Source organism: Lucilia cuprina, chromosome X, assembly GCF_022045245.1.
Source record: "Lucilia cuprina isolate Lc7/37 chromosome X, ASM2204524v1, whole genome shotgun sequence".
NCBI lineage: Eukaryota > Metazoa > Arthropoda > Insecta > Diptera > Calliphoridae > Lucilia > Lucilia cuprina.
The window spans coordinates 12,334,515-12,352,802 of record NC_060949.1 but is presented as its reverse complement, the minus strand read 5'-3'; the positions used below and the strand labels follow the sequence as shown (position 1 = coordinate 12,352,802).

The 18,288-nt window shown below is 28.1% G+C and overlaps 1 protein-coding gene across 1 annotated transcript; it reads right to left on the bottom strand.

The window, feature by feature from the left end:
* Window positions 1–594: 594 nt before the first annotated feature.
* LOC124421397 (lysine-specific demethylase 6A-like) lies at window positions 595–1,068 on the bottom strand. Its single transcript, XM_046956506.1, has 2 exons — window positions 855–1,068; window positions 595–793 (listed from the first exon to the last, which is right to left on the bottom strand). Exons 1-2 carry the CDS (start codon window positions 923–925, stop codon window positions 610–612), a joined length of 255 nt encoding a protein of 84 aa, XP_046812462.1. The 5' UTR covers window positions 926–1,068; the 3' UTR covers window positions 595–609.
* Between the last annotated feature and the right edge of the window lie 17,220 nt (window positions 1,069–18,288).

The window sequence follows — 18,288 nt, the reverse complement described above, 5'->3', positions numbered from 1 at the left end:
TAGAGTGGCTAGAATGTTAGATTTATTAAAAAGAATTAATATTCTACAATTCTAAATAAAATTTACAAAGTACTCCCCAAACAGATAGGGTTTCCGTAATGTAGTTTTTGTTTATCAATACAAAATTACCAAAAACCCAATTGATTATCTAATATATCATGTATTAAATTCAAAATTACTTATTATTTTCGAATATTTAATCAAAGAAACGTAGATTTCATGTTAAGTCAAATATTGAACAAAAAACTTAAAAAAGCAAATTACTTTATTGACCTAAAAAATTAACAATACGTTCACATTTTATCAAAAATCCCGTTAATTAATATCACGATTTTAGTTTTTATGGTAGAATCTTAAAATATAAGATATTCTTCAAAAAATACAACAAACAAGTTGCTTTATTTTGCTTAAAATAAGTGTTCAGATAAAGTTTTTTCTTAAAATTTATAAAATTTTACATAGGCAAATTACTTAATTGATTCACTGTATATAAGTTTTGCAAGAATATTGACTAAATTTGTTTGTACGAAAATGAGAAGGTTAACTCTTATGAGACTTTGAAATCACATACGAAGTTTTTTATTTTTGCCACAGAAATAATATCTGCGGTTAGATTAAATCGTTATTTAAATATACATATGTATTCTCATATATAAATATACTTACTTCACATTGACCACAGTAATGAGATGCTTCATTTTTTCCTCGACCATGAAAACGTACTAAAACACCTTTAGATTTCACATACTCAAGAGTATGCATTACATTTTTTAATGTTTGCAATAAGCACATTCTATATAAAATAGACAATATAATTAATAACATTTAATAAACAAGTAATTTTTAATACATACTTAATTAATTCAAAAAGCTTAGGATCTGATACACGAATATTACGGGCTAAATTCCAGCTCAAATGTACCATTGGAACTATGCTTTTAAAATTCTGCAGTTTATTCCATTCATAACGCTCTACGGCTAATGAAAATTGGCGAGCTGTAAGAGGTCCCACATTCCAGGCAATGTTGTTACACCAGCCAACTGACTGCACCCAGTGAACACATCTGAAATTTAAAAATTATTTATTTACTTTAAGTTTTAGGGTTTAAAAACTTATAAATTTTATTAAAATCAACGTCACTTTATACTTAAATTATTATATATCTTGAAAATATAATCACGTGAATAATTTTAAAGAAGCCACAAAAAAATGCAATTTAAAGTTAAATGCTGAAAGATAAATGTTTTGGCCAGGGTGTTTAAGTTAGAATTGACGTAATTAGCTTTTTAAAATACTATTTATCAGGCTTGGGGAGTAATGATTATATTTTATATTAAAATGACATTTAAAGTAATTGTAATTGAAGCTTTACTGATTCCAATTACTTTTTATTGTAATTAAAGTTTTTTCAACTACAATTATTTGTAATACGCAATTAAAGTTTTGCCAATTATAATTACTTTTAATTGTAATTGAAATTTTTCCAATCACAATTACTTGTAATTAGTATTTTTTCTTTATAATTTCATGTAATTTGTAATTACTTATACCTAAATTACAGTTGCACGTTATTGTAATTTGTAAACTTGATAGTCTGGCATCACTATGTCACGTTAGACGTACAGTGAATCAACTAAGTTTTTGCCTACCTTTTTAAAGAGTATTTTGTTTTTTGTTCATAAATAAAATTCGTAAAAATAGGTAAAAAGTATTTTTTTCAACTATTTTTTATTTCCATTAAAAAATAGATGTTTTGTGAAATGGGAAAACCGTGTTTTTAATTACTTTTTAGAATTTGTTGTTTTACTAGGTGTACCCAGTGTGCTTCGCTACCCTAGAATTAATAAAAAAATAAAACATTTACCATTTCTATTTATCTGTTTTTTATTATTAACGTTTTATTTATTTAGCCGTAAGGTCTGTCCTTTTTCGTAGCCTCCTTTCTAGTGTCTTCTTTTGTTGCAAAAATTTCATTACTACTTTCAATTAATTTTTAAAAGCTCGATTCTGATTGGCCAATCATTACCCCTTCTCCCCTATGAGCCCTCTTGTAGAAAATCTCTCTTTTTTGTCAACAAAAAGTAAAAATATTCCACAATAAAACAAATTAAATGCTTTATTTAAAAAAAAAAAAATCCAATAAATAAAATAATTAAAAACAAATTAATTTGTTTATTTATTGTTTTGAATCAATAAAAACATTACCTTCCATAAACATTATAAAGATCGGAAATTACTAGGTCATGGATTATTTTTTAAAATTATTTACAGTGATATTGCTTTTGACACTAATACATCAATACTATTTTTTGTTTGCTCTCTTCCAATTTAAGAGTAATACCCTTTCAAAAACTTTAGAATATTAGTATCATAGAAAGCTCATAAAAGACCTGGTGTTAATAACTAAAAAAGATGTATGAAAACTAATAAAATTGTATTTAAAAAAGGTGGTTTTAAAAATAATTGATTTTAATATCGTCTCAAGTGATTCAAACAGTAGTATTAATTTGAATATAATGATTCCAGCTAGCATAGGACCTAAACGCGCAAATAGTTTAAAAAATATTGAAAGTTAAAATATAACTCAAATAAATCTAAATAGGTTAAAAATGCAATGTTCGTTTTTGGTTTCAGTGTTACCACTTTATCGTTTTTTATGCTAAAATCGTATGAATTTTTGGTTATATGTTGAAATAAACAATTGGCAACACTAAAATTTCTTACAACATTCGAAAAACATATGAAAAATTGTCGTATGAGTTGTATAGAGCTTTTACATAGAAAATACCAACAACATTGTTATGACTATTGTAGCAGCTGCTGACATACAACGTATTCAACGCTACAACATCGATTGTGAATTAAACAAATATATTAATTACGCTATTTTTCTCTGAATATTAAATTCAGTAACTTATTTAAGTTTTACAATGAATAATTAAAACTGAACATGACTGGGTAAAACACAAAACATCACTTAAATTTCTGCATTATTTAATTTTATTTTGTTGCGTTTACGCTAAAAAATGGAGTATTTAAATTTTTTGTTTTTGTACTCTTATTACTATCATCCGGAAGTAACCTAAAAGTATACTTCCAGACGGCGAAAACTAGAAATAAATGTGTTTTGTTTTTGTAAAATGTGTGCTCTCGTCTAACAATTATCCAGAAGTGACTACAATCTACACTTCCAGATGAATAAAATACAACATTAATGTGAACACTCTTCGAACTGTCTTCCAGAAGTTACATAAACATACAAACCAGGAAGATACAAATTCGGAAACAATGTATTTTGATATTGTAAAATGTGTGTTCTCACCTTAATATCATTCATGAGTCAGTAAAACGTATACTTACAAATGAAAAAATTCAACAGTCATGTTTTTTTGTTTAAGCAAAATGGATACACACTTCTTACTATCATTCGGAACTTAAAAGTATATTTCTAGAAGACGAAAATTCGAAATCAATGTATTTTGTTTTTGTAAAATGTGCGTTCTCGTCTGATAATCGTCCAGAACAGTTTCTGACGTGGCATCTGGGGTGATGCGCAATAATTTTGTCTTCTAAATGTTTGAAGGGATGTATTTTGTTTTCTTTTTGCGAATTCTGTTCTTATATTTGGATGTAGGTTGGTTTTACTGCGTTGTTTAAAATGTTGTTGTTTTTCTGTATTTTTCGTTATGTATGTTTAGATGTCTGTTGGTTTAATTTGTTTTTTATTTCGTTTAACGTTGTTGTTGTTTATTTTGTTTTGCTTTTAGTGCATATACCGGCGGATAGAGAGGCAGATAAAAAATCACCACTACACACACAATATTGGCATTTTTTCATTGAAATTGCACTGAAAAACATATTTGGTTATTTTTAATTTTGAAGATTAAATTGCATTACTGTAAAATGCGAATATTTATAAACAATGTGTAATCAATGCACTTAAGAATGATAATTTCTTTACATAGAAACAACATTTCTAATTAAAATGTACAAGAAAAGTATGAAACAAGACTAACTTATTTACTTTCATTGTTATGCATTCTAGAAAATTATTTAGAGTGTACGTTGGTTTTGTAAATTATGCTCTTGCTTTTGCAAGTTGTTTTTGTTTTTTCAAGTTGTGTTTGCAATTTCTTTAACAAAGCGACATCAACCTGCTTTGTTGAATGCTGTCAAGCAACTAAATAAAATATTTGTATTTTTTATTCTCTTGTTTAGAGGTTCGTATGCGATCGTGTTGTGTACATGTAATTTGCCGAAAATCTTCGTTGTCAGAACAATACTAGCGCCGACGTCTGTTTTAGTGTAATAATAATGTAGTCGGGAAAAAATTTAACATTTATTAAACTAATATGTTTAAAATACACTATGGTGAAGGGTATAAAAAACAAGTACTCTAAAGCTAAGTTCAGACCTGTAAAATATTTGGTCCAAATATTTGTTATAAAATATTTATAAAGTTGCGTCAAACAAATGCAATATTTATTTCATGTTCAGACTTGAATAATCATATTATTTATTTGTAAAAAATATTAACAACATTGATATAGTTAATATATTATTGTGTTAATAAACATATGAAACGAATAAAGGCATAACCATTTACCAAAAACTCATATCTATAGATAAAAGTGTTGCGTTACTGATTGATCATCGCACATCCTAAACGGCTGAACCTAGAAACATGATATTTTAACACTAAATGTATTTTTGGTTATGTAGATCCACTAAGAAAGGATTTTTAGAAATTCAAATTTTTAGGGGGTAAAAAAGGGTAAAATTGGTAACGTAATATCTCCTCACTACAAAAAAGTAACACTTATCGTTGTTAATTCAAAAAATAAGCGGACAGGTGTCTGGTACCTTTTAGAAATTCGGTTCATTCGATCGGTAAAAACTGAATTTTGGTACTTTTTTAACCATATGTTATTTTTGGTACTTTTTTGTAAAACATTTGGAAATCTTAATCTAGAAAAGTTTGTTAAATGATTCACTGTGTGTTCCTCTATATCTGAAGGAACAATAGGTTACTTTTTTATTTGAAATTTCAAGTAGGCGAGATGCCACGAAAATAAAATGAAGAAAATACAAAATTCGTATACTTAAGATATTGTAAGAGTTAGAGTCCTCAAATTTTGTCGTATCGACTTTAGTGTGTGTATGATTATTTAGGATAAAAAGTGGGCGGACTGGCATTTAATTAAAAACAAAATTTAGTTTATCTGGGAAACTAATAGAACATGATTCTTTAAATTTTGCAAGAAGAACTTTATTATATATCTGAACATTTTGAAGAAGAAAGGCCGGACTGTGAATCCCATATGAATTAATCTGAAAAATTCGTATATCTGAGAAACTATTAGAGATAGAATCTTCAAATTCTACATGAAGAACTTTGACATTCATTTGAATGTCTTGGCACTTCCTATATGAATTAAATAAAAAATCTTGTTTATCTGAGAAACTATAAGATTTTTTAAAATTGTTCATCGATTACATTAAAATCTTAATAAATTAGCGAATTGTAACAAATTATACATCCGGAAAACTATTACATTTAGAATCTTGAAAATTAATAAATGTGTTTTTTCTTTATTTTGCTTTTAGGGTAGCGAAGCACACTGGGTATAGCTAGAATCCTTATAAAATATCGAGAATATTTTTGTAAATATTTGCAAAAATTCAGTTAAAATTTTTCGATTCAAAAATTGATATTTAAAATGTTTGTTTTATATATACATATGTACCTTAAAAAATTGAATTATTTTTAAAAACTAAGACAGCCTTTACATGAGATAGTCCGCAAAAGTCCATTATTTTTTGTCCTAAAAATCTTTAAAATGATAATATTCACAGTATAAAAACGCGCTTTGAAAATATGTATTTACGCCCTTTTTTGCATTAATGCTTAATTTGTTTGTTGTTTATAGGTACATTTGTTAGTGTAAATAATAGTAATAATGTAAATAATAAACATTGAATTATTTTAACAAAGTGGACAAATATTTAGAGAAATAAAAACTAATAGTAAATTTACAAAATATTTTTTTCGACATTTATTGTCGCCTTCATATAGCATTGACAAAAATAAAAATCTATTTGTAATTTTTTATTTTCAAAATCAATGGACTATTAAATAGTCCAATCCATTTATTTTAGACTAGTTCACTGATTAGTCCATAGAATAAACCTTAGAAAATTTAGTTCTTAGGCTCATCAGTCCCCAATACGATCCGATTGAGTACCGATCTAATCTACATGATCGGGTAATAAATTTATTAAATATTATTGAAATTTCTTCTAAAGTACTATTAAAAAAATTTTAATTTTCTTTTCCTGATATAAATTTTGTTACTAAATATTGAACTCTGCACTCTGAACTCTAATCCGTTTTCAATGCACATTAATGTTTAATGTGATTGGCAGTTTCCGGCTTTATTTATATTTTATTTCTTTTTAAGAAGAAAATATGTTTTTTTTTCTAATAAAAGCAATAATGCAAGTGTAACATAATTATTTGGCCACAGGTGTATGTATGTATGTATGTATGTATGTATGTATGTATGTATGTATGTATGTATGTATGTATGTATGTATGTATGCATTTATTTCTGTTTGCGTATGTATTTATGTACATAAATATTTATATATACATATACAGTAATAATAACAACAACAATGTAATTTTTGGATGCTGTAAAATGATGTACTTAATTGGGTTTTCTATGTGCGTCTTATGATTATTAACATTTGCACATTATTCAAGGTCTTTCAAGGTTTGACCTAAATTTAACTCTAACACTATTTGTAGTCACTTAAAATATTGATTGAAAAGAAAGCACAAGAAAGGTAAAATAAAACTGTCAAAATTAAATATTTAATTAAATTGAATAAACAACTAGATATAAAAATAGATTATTGATCTTTGCTAAAACGAATTAGTTTTTACCTGAACCATCAAAAAGATTTAATCATTCTATTGTTGTTTCAAAGACTTTATTTGGAAATTAAATCAGAATTTTGTAATTAATTACACAATATTAATCTGTGAATATTTTAATTAAGATAATTTTCAATTAAATTTATGTTTGAAATAAAACTTTCTAATTTGTTTTTCGTTTTTATTGGTCTAAAGTAACATTTTATAGGTTTGATATGAAATCAATCATTTCTGTTTCTTTCATCGAAAATAATAAGTTGTAGAATTGCATGTGTGTGTGTGTAGTTATTTGTATAACATTCCTGGCCACGCCAGGTGCACATGTATTTTGGATGTTTGAGCATCTTTTTTAATTGGGTCACACAAATGCTTTTTCTTTTTTTTGTTTTCCATCTCTTTGTTAGACTTTTGTGGCTGCTGGTTGTAAAATTTAAAACTCAATTCCCTGCACATAAATAATATGACCGTTTATCTGTCTGTCTGCTGATGTCAAAAATTAACCTGTGGTTTTTCTCTTTTTTTTAATCCAGTTTAAAAGTCTTTTATAGATTTCATTGAAATTTTTTTTACAGATTTTTGTTTGTTTATTTATTTATTTATTTTCTTAATAAAAATATTAAAATAATTAAAATTTTAACCGAGAATTTCAAAAATTTCTGCGAATTAATACGTAATATATATTAATTTATTTTCATATTTCTTTTGTTGTCGTGTTTTTTTCATAAACACCCTACACAATATTTCTTTAGGTTCATGACATTGCGTTCTCACATTCCAGTATTGCAGTCCGTTGTTTATTTTTGTTAAAAACGTTAATTTATTTCATTATTATTGAGTTATTTGTTGTAAAATAGTTTTGTTTTTGTTAATAAATATATTGTTATTTTGTAATATTGTTAATTTTTTACATAAGTTTAAGCGTCTTTTTATATTATGAGTTACGGAGTTAAAAATTAGAAAATCTTAAAAATTTAAACTGCTAACTCAAGACCTCTACTTATTCGATATGTGTTTACGGTTAATGGAAATTTCCATAGAAATCATTAAAATTTGTAGGTGATATGGAGAGATCGTTTAATATTGTCATAAATTAATATATAATTGAAGTGGAATTGTGTTCTTTTTAATCGCCAACCTTAATGACCATGGTAACTAACAGTGATATGAACGGCAGCAAGAGCTTCAAAGACAGACAATATGAGCAAATTGTTTGACCATTGTGTTGGAATCATCACATCACTTGAATGGATTTGATGCCAGTGGTGGCACCACTCACCACTACTCAGCACATTGATTTGTGCTTTTGTTTTTAGTTTTTCGTTGAAGGGGGAAATCCATTTAAAATTTAGTTTTTAGCATTAATTTACTTAATTTCTGTGTTATTTAAAACAAGTTTAGTTTTGTACGCAAGTATTTCAAAAATGATTCATTTTATTTATATGATTTTTGAAGCATTTATTAAATAAATATCAGTAAAATAAACCTAAATAGTACGTCATATTAAATATGCATAATTTGTTTATTTGATATTTTGTCTATGTGCTTTTTCTCACTAATAAAATAAAAATGTCATAATTTTCGTAGTAGTTTACACAGTAACATTCAAAGAAGCGTTAATTATTAGATAAAATGTTAAAATATTTACCGAAATATTTTAACATATGGGTCACTGCCTTAATGCGAGTATTAAATACATGATATGGGGTTTTGTTGTCGAATTATTATAGATAATATTTCATCTCTTGTGTCGAGGGGTGTGTCTCTATATGTATATGTTTTTTTTTACACGTTTAAATGGTCAGTAATATTTAGTACTAGCTATACCCAGTGTGCTTCGCTACCCTCATCGTAATGGAATAAAATAAATATCATTATTGTAAATGTATATATCTGCAATATCAAAAATTCCCCTTTTAGAGAACTCTTTAAGTTTGATTTTATGATTCTAGTCTCAATATTACAGAAAATTAGAAAAAACAGTTGAAGAACGAAATAGTACCAGACAGTGCCTTTTTATACATTTTCATTAAATCAGGATGACGCATGTTTAATTTTCAACCAGAAACCAAAAAAAATCACATAAAGATTTTTATACAATCAGGAAGCTACATGTCCAATTTAATGTTTTTAGTTCAATATTATAGAAAATTCGAAAAGTATTAGTAAAAGAACAAAAAAGTACCAGAGTATGCTTTTTCAATTTTCGTTCAATTGGGATACTGCGTGTTTAATTTTATGTTTATATATTCAATATTTTTGAAAGCTCTAAAAGTACCAGTACCAGTGAAGTACGAAAAAGTACCAAAGGACCTATTTTATTATTTTCATGTTCCTAAGTTCAATATTATAGAAAATTCAAAAGTACCAGAAAATATTCCAGTTTAAATTTTCATTCACTCAAGTCCCTGATTGCTTTTATAGATTCTAATTAACTCCGGACTCCACATGCTTAATTTCATGTTTCTAGGATCAATATTATAAAAAACGCAAAAAGTACCTTTTTGAAGAACGAAAAAGTACCAAAAAGTGCCCTTTTATAGGTTCTCACTTAATCCACGCTCTAAACGCTTAATTTCATGTTTCTAGGTTCAATATTATAGAAAATTCAAATGTACCTTTTAAAGAACGGAAAAGTACCAAAAAGTCCCCTTTTATAGGTCCCCACCTAATCCGGGCTCTACATGCTTAATTTCACGTTTCTAGGTTCAATATTATACAAAAATCCAAAAAGTACCTTTTGAAGGACGAAAAGGTTTCAAAAAGTCCCCTTTTATATGTTCTCACTTAATCCAGGCTCTACATACTTAATTTCATGTTTCTAGGTTCAATATTATAAAAAATTCAAAAAGTACCTTTTGATGAACGAAAAGTCCCTTTTATAGATTCTCATTTACTCCGGGCTCTACATGCTTAATTTCATGTTTCTAGGTTAAATTTTATATAAAACTCAAAAAGTACCTTTTGTAGAACGAAACAGTACCAAAAAGTCTCCTTTTATAGATTCTCATTTATTCCGGACTCTACATGCTTAATTTCATGTTTCTAGGTTCAATATTATAGGAAATTCAAAAAGTACCTTTTGAAGAACGAAAATGTACCAAAAAGTCCCCTTTTATAGATTCTCATTTACTCCGGGCTCTACATGCTTAATTTCATTTTTCTAGGTTAAATTTTATATAAAACTCAAAAAGTACCTTTTGTAGAACGAAAAAGTACCAAAAAGTCCGCTTTTATAGATTCTCATTTACTACGTGCTCTACATGCTTAATTTCATGTTTCTAGGTTCAATATTATAGAAAATTCAAAAAGTACCGGTCGAAGTACGAAAAAGTCCCCTTTTATAGATTCTCACTTACTCCGGGCTCTACATGCTTATTTTCATGCTTCTAGGTTTAATTTTAAAGAAAACTCAAGAAAATACCTGTGTAGAACGAAAAAGTACCGAAAAGTCTCTTTATTATTAATTTCATGCTTCGATTTCAATATCAAAAAAACTCAAAAACTACCAGATGGAGAATGAAAAAGTACCAAAAAATATCACTTGGTACCGGGTTTCCAAATAACACCTCATTAGCATATTTAGTGTTTCTAAATCTAAAAATTTTATCTAAATTGGATCATTGTGTTTGAATAAAATCAAATTTCCAGTTTTTACCCCTTTTGGTACATTTTTTCTACCCATAAACGAAATAAAAAATGTTGCAACATCGTAGTGCGAACCCGTTATTACGTATTTATATGTATAAGTTAATAAACCAAAATCAATGTTTTATGAAAAAAGTACCAAAAATAGATTTTATAGATTCTCATTTACTACGTGCTCTACATGCTTAATTTCATATTTCTAGGTTCAATATTATAGAAAATTCAAAAAGTACCAGTCGAAGTACGAAAAAGTACCAAAAAGTCCCCTTTTATAGATTCTCACTTACTCCGGGCTCTACATGCTTAATTTCATGCTTCTAGGTTTAATTTTAAAGAAAACTCAAGAAAATACCTGTGTGAACGAAAAAGTACCGAAAAGTCTCTTTATTATTAATTTCATGTTTCGATTTCAATACCAAAGAAAACTCAAAAACTACCAGATGGAGAATGAAAAAGTACCAAAAAACATCACTTGGTACCGGGTTTCCAAACAACACCTCATTAGCATATTTAGTGGGTCTAAATCTAAAAATTTTATCTAAATTGGATCATTGTGTTTAAATAAAATCAAATTTCCAGTTTTTACCCCTTTTGGTACTTTTTTTCTACCCATTAACGAAATAAAAATTCTATTCCAAAATGTTGCAACATCGTAGTGTGAGCCAGTTATTACGTATTTATATGTATAAGTTAATAAACCAAAATCAATGTTTTATGAAAAAAGTACCAAAAATAGGTACAATTTTCACCCCTTAAACATCCGAATAACCAAAAAGTACTAAATTTATGTTTTTATTTTTTCGTCAAGTTATGAAGGAGTCAAAAATATTGTTTGAATGTTTACTGGTTTAAAAGATACATGGGGTGCAAAAAAGTACCAAAATACAGTTTTTACCCGTTTATTCCCTAAAGGGGCCGAAATTGAAAAATGTACCAGACACCTGTCCGCATATTTTTTATATGAATTTCATGTTTCTGGATTCAAAATTATAGAAATTTCAAAAAGTATCTTTTGTAGAACGAAAAAGTTCCCTTTTATGGGTTCTCACTTAATCCGGGCCATTCATACTTAATTACATGTTTCTAGTTCAGTATTGTAGAAAATTCAGAAAGTACCTTTTAAAGAACGAAAAAGTACCAAAAAGTCCTCTTTTAAAGGCTCTCATATAATATAGGCTCTACGTGTTTAATTTCATGTTTCTAGATTCAACATTATAGAAATTTAAAAAAGTACTTTTTGAAGAACAAAAGTACCAAAAAGTGCCCTTTTATGGGTTGTCACTTAATCCGGGCTCTACATACTTATTTAAATGTTTCTAGGTTTAGTATTATAGAAATTTCAAAAACTACCAGGCGAAGAACAGAAAGGTACCAAAAAGTCCCCCTTTATAGATTCTCACTTAATACGGGCTATACATACATAATTACATATTTCTAGGTTCAATATTATAGAAAATTCAAAAAGTACTTTTTAAAGAAAGAAAAGGTATCATAAAGTCCCCTTTTATAGGCTCTCACATAATCTGGGTTTTACATGCTTAATTTCATGTTTCTAGATTCAATATTATAGAAATTTCAAAAAGTACTTTTTGAAGAACGAAAAAGTACCAAAAAGTCCCCTTTATAGGTTCCCACATAATCCGGGCTCTACATACATAATTTCATGTTTCAATATTATGGAAATTTCAAAAGGTTCCTTTTGAAGAACGAAAAAGTACCAAAAGGTCCCTGTTTATGGGTTGTCACTTACTCCGGGCTTTTCACGTTTCTAGGTTCAAAATTATACAAAAATCCAAAAAGTACCTTTTGAAGAATGAAAAAGTACCAAGAGTCCACTTTTATATGTTCTCACTTAATCTATCCTCTACATACTTAATTTCATGTTTCTAGGTTCAATATTATAGGAAATTCAAAAAGTACCTTTTGAAGAAGAAAAAAGTGCCAAAAATGCCCCTTTTATAGATTCTCATTTACTCCGGGCTCTACATGCTGAATTTATTTTTTCTAAGTTAAATTTTATAGAAAACTCAAAAAGTACCTTTTGTAGAACGAAAAAGTACCAAAAAGTCCCCTTTTATAGATTCTCATTTACTTCGGGCTTTATATGCTTAATTTCATGTTTCTAGGTTAAATTTAATAGAAAACTCAAAAAGTACCAGTCGAAGTACGAAAAAGTACCAAAAAGCCCCCTTTGATAGATTATCATTTACTCCGGGCTCTACATGCTTAATTTCATGCTTCTAGGTTTAATTTTAAAGAAAACTCAAAAAAATACCTGTGTAGAACGAAAAAGTACCGAAAAGTCCCTTTATTATTAATTTCATGTTTCGATTTCAATACCAAAGAAAACTCAAAAACTACCAGATGGAGAATGAAAAAGTACCAAAAAATATCACTTGGTACCGGGTTTCCAAATAACACCTCATTAGCATATTTAGTGTTTCTAAATCTAAAAATTTTATCTAAATTGGATTATTGTGTTTGAATAAAATCAAATTTGCAGTTTTTACCCCTTTTGGTACTTTTTTCTACCCATTAACGAAATAAAAATTCTATTCCAAAATGTTGCAACATCGTAGTGGGAGCCAGTTATTATGTATTTATATGTATTAGTTAATAAACCAAAATCAATGTTTCATAAAAAAAGTACCAAAAATAGGTACAATTTTCACCCCTTAAACATCCGAATAACCAAAAAGTACTAAATTTATATTTTTATTTTTTCGTATAGTTATGAAGGAGTCAAAAATATTGTTTGAATGTTTACTGGTTTAAAAGATACATGGGGTGCAAAAAAGTACCAAAATACAGTTTTTACCCGTTTATTCCCTAAAGGGGCCGAAATTGAAAAAAGTAACAGACACCTGTCCGCTTATTTTTTAAATGAACGACGATAAGCTTTAAACTATTTTTGTATCTTTTCTAGTTTAGGAGATATGAGGTTACCGATTTTACCCGTTTTTACCCTTTTTTACCTCCTAAACATTCGAATTTCCAAAAATCCCGTCTTAGTGGATCTATTTGGTGGGAGACCAACCCCCTGTCCAAATTTCAGCTCTTTAGCTTTAACCGTTTAGGCTGTGCGATGATGAATCAGTCAATCAGTCAGTCAGTCAGCAACGTTAGAATTTTATGTATATAGATATTTAAGAAAACCTGTTTTACCCGTTTTTCCCCTTTTTACCCGTAAATGTGCAAATTTCCAAAAATCGCTCCTTAGTGGATCTACATAACCAAAAACACGATCATCAATTTTGTTTACTACGGTAATACCAGAGTAAGTTTATGCTGTTTTATTTTATTTTATTTATTTTAATAATTTTTTTCCATGTAATTATTATTATACATAAAGTTTATTTCAAGGAATTATCTTATTACTAGAAAGTCTAGCAACTGCTTATTATATGAGAAATATTAAAAACTAAACTTTGAAATTAAATAACTTGAAAGTTTTTCTTAAAAGATGTCTGTTCTTAGTTAAAAAAACAATAGAATTTTAAATTTAAATTCAAATTAAAAGTAAAACTGTGATTTGAAAGTGAAATAGTTGTTATATATTTTGATATGATTGCAATTAATCTAGTTATGGGATATATTGATTTCTTCATTCCGTAAGTTATCCGTAAAAATATTGATTTTAAGGTGCCAAAAGTATATTTACCCAGGAAAAACTTACATTGAAAAGTAATGAGTTAAACTGCTAATAAAACCTCTTTTCACTACTTCTTCATTAAATATGAAGTATTTTGCTTACAAAGAAGTTGTTGAGTAAGTTGTTTTACTTTTAATAAAAAAGGAGCTATTGAGAATACGAATCAGAGTTTGTTATTTGAATGTGTGCTATGCACTGCACCACTTATTACTATTTTATTGCGCGTCAAATAATGGTTTTCAGATACAAAGTTAATTATACCCTTCACCTTCGTGAGAAGGGTATATATAAGTATATATAAGTTTGTCATTCCGTTTGTAATTTCTATAATATAATTTTCCGACGCTATAAAGTATATATTCTTGATCCTTATAGATAGCGGAGTCGATTAAGCCATGTCCGTCTGTCTGTCTGTTGAAATCAGTTTTTAGAGGACCCCAGATATCGGCGAGATCCGAATCTTCAATAATTCTATTAGACATGCTTTCAGAAGATCGCTTTTTAAAATCAGCAAAATCGGTCGGTAAATAACGGAGATATGAGCAAAAATCCGAGACAACCTCTGAAAATTTCATCAAAAAATTGTAAAAAAAGCAACAAAAACACTGTAAATAGAAAAAGATGTACACGTGTGTGTGTAGATGTATTTGGTTTTATTCAGCTGTGTATTTTTTTGTATGTTTGGAATCCAAACATACAAAAAATACACAGCAAAAAAAATATGATTTGCATTTTTTGTTAAAATAAAATAATTTCCCTTTTGTTTTGCAAATATATTTTTTAATGAATAGAAAAAAGTATTTAAAACGATTTCAATTATATGAGAGTAGATTGTGAGTTATTGTACAATAATTTTTATGCGAATAATGTAAGTTTCAAATTTAAAACTAGCACAAATTTTTTCCAAGTGCTTTTTAAAACAATTTTTTTACGATAAACAAAAACAAAATCTACGTCTCTTCAATGTTTACCAGCAATGAGCTTAGCCGCCGAACAATATTTAGTTGCGTCAGCCGCCGCCGAGACATTCGGCTTAAATCGACTCAAATTTTTTTTAATGTTTTTATTAACTAGACTGTAAGATCAATTATGTTTAAAATACACTATGGTGAAGGGTATATATAGATTCGGCACAGCCGAATATAGCACTCTTACTTGTTTTATTTATAAAATACAATTCTTAACACGCAAGTAAATAAAATGTGCAAAAAAAAATGACAAAGCCGAAAAGTAATACTTCTATATTGGATTAAAAGGAAGTCATTTCACGAGTACTTTAAAGTAATGCAGACGACAAGCAAATAGTCATTGCAAAGTTTTTGCTGGATATTCTGTGTGTTTATGAGATTTTTATGTCTGCCACTTTAGGAAGCAATTGAAGACCTAAACTTTTCATAATTCAAACTAGTCAGTATGTATGTTAAAAATGGTCATTACTTAAAAAATAAAGCATTTGATTTTTTTTAACCTTATTTCTGAATATTTTTACTTTTTTTGGCAAAAAAAGATATTTTTTACAAGAGGGCTCAAAGGGGAGTAGGACATTATGGCCCTATCCTTATAAATGTTGGTAGGGGTTAAGTCTATTTCAATATTATTTATGTAGAATTTAAAAGTGTTATTAGTGTTTGCGAATTTTGACCTTTAAGTTATTTCCCACTAAAGTGGTGTAGGGTATAGTTACGCAACTTGGCTTTAATTAACTAACTAACAAACTAACTAATTAACTAAATAACTAACTATATAACTAACTAACTAACTACCTAACTAATTGATTAACTAATGTTTAATAGCTCAACAAAGTATAAATCCTATTTCTACAATTAATCTGACGATCTGGGATAAAGTTGTTATATTATAACCTTTGCTTTTATTAGTAAGATTTTTTATTCGCATTTTTATCTTCGTTGGTTATAATGATCCTTTCCAGGCTTCTCAGCTTTCATTTGTAAGGATACACTTATACTATTTTTCTTGTGTTCTGTTGTTAAAATGGTGAGCATTGAAAATTGAAAAATATCTTTTTAGAAAAGTAAAAACCAACAAAAACAAACTAACGTCATTACGTAGTTTGTGCTTGGATCCCTGTAAACGGATGTATTCATTTTAACACCACAGACTTATTGACACATAATTCTATTACTATTTGAATTCTTTCCTCCCACATTTGTGTAAAAATTTACACATAAATAAAAAATACAAATTGTCGAATTGTAAAGTTAGTACAAAAAAAAAATAGAACAAACAAAAAAATAAATAAAAACGTGGTATGAAAAATGTTCCATTTTAAAACTTTTACGTTAAGTTTACAATGTAAAAAAAGTTGAAGATGCTGTTGTGTCCTTAAAGAAAATAAACTGAAAGAAAAATAAACGTAAACTACAAAGTTTGTCTTCATTTTATGTGTCTGCCTTCTACGCTTATGTAAGGATACTTTTGTTAGTCTTCTGGCAAGATGTTTGAAAAAAGAAAAAACAGTAAGATGTCTGGATTTGAGTAGAAGTGAAGTTTTGTTTGCAGCTGTGTAATATATAATTTTATGTTTTAAGTAAAAGTTAAACAATCAATATCCATTTAGCATTGAAATATATGTATTAAATGAAAAGTAATGTAATTTGTTTCAAGACATAGAAAAAACTTAAGAAACTTTTTTTAAGATCACAGGTATGATTTTAAAAAAGTTTTTAAAAGTTAATCATTATAAAAATAAAAAAAAACTGACAGTGTTGATTCTCTTAATTTTCAAGTTTAAACATACCAAATTTCATCAGCAGAGTATTTAAACTTTCGTTGTAGATGACCTTTTTTAGCTTCTCATGCTGTTTTTCCAAATATCCTTACAAAGAAAACAACAAAATGTTTTAACTTTTTCATAGTAACTTTTTCTATTATTGATTACATAAGTTAGTTTGTGCAATCATTAACTTTTACAACATTTTTTACATGCAAAATGCAATTTAATACTCCTACTTGCACTTGTAATTTTTCTTTTTAGCTTAAACTGTGAAACACGAACAAAATTAGCTTGTGATGAATTATAAAATAAAATGTATGGCTGTCACTATAGTGGGGAGGGTATTATACGTTTGTGCTGATATTTGTAACATACAAAAATATTGGTCCAATACCCACCTTAAAGTATACCGATCGATTCAGAATCATTTTTTGAGTCGATTAAGACATTTTCGTCTGTCCGGCTGGCTGGCTGTCCATGTAAATCTTGTGCGCAAGGTACAGGCCGCAATTTTCAAGATAATTTGATGAAATTTGGAGCAAGCATGTTTTTTGGCACAAGGACGAAGCCTGTGAAACACGAACAAAATTAGCTTGTGATGAATTATAAAATAAAATGTATGGCTGCAAAAAATATATATATAAAAAGTTTATATAATATTTTGTCCGAGAAATGTGTTTTTATGCTTTCCTTCTATTTCAATAGTAAACCACTATACATTATGTTGAAAAATATATTTATACCCTACACCACTATAGTGGGGAGGGTATTATACGTTTGTGCTGATATTTGTAACATACAAAAATATTGGTCCAATACCCACCTTAAAGTATACCGATCGATTCAGAATCATTTTTTGAGTCGATTAAGACATGTCCGTCCGTCCGTCTGTCCGGCTGGCTGGCTGTCCATGTAAACCTTGTGCGCAAGGTACAGGCCGCAATTTTCAAGATAATTTGATGAAATTTGGAGCAAGCATGTTTTTTGGCACAAGGACGAAGCCTATTGAAAATGGTTGAAATCGGTCCATTATTTCACCTAGCCCCCATACAACCGTACCTCCCGATTTGAACTTTTTATGCTATAATTACGTCAAATATTCTGCTATCTCTCTAAAAATTGGCACAAATAAGTTTTATATAAGTATAAATGATACTGCAGATTTTCGTAAGGATCGGCCTATATTTGACCCTAGCCCCCATACAAACCCCCCTTCAAAAAATGACTTAAACGTCTAAAATTGACTTGTAACCATTTGTATCGCAATGAAACTCAACAAAACTAACTTTTATTTAGAAATATATCCTTTTCCAAAA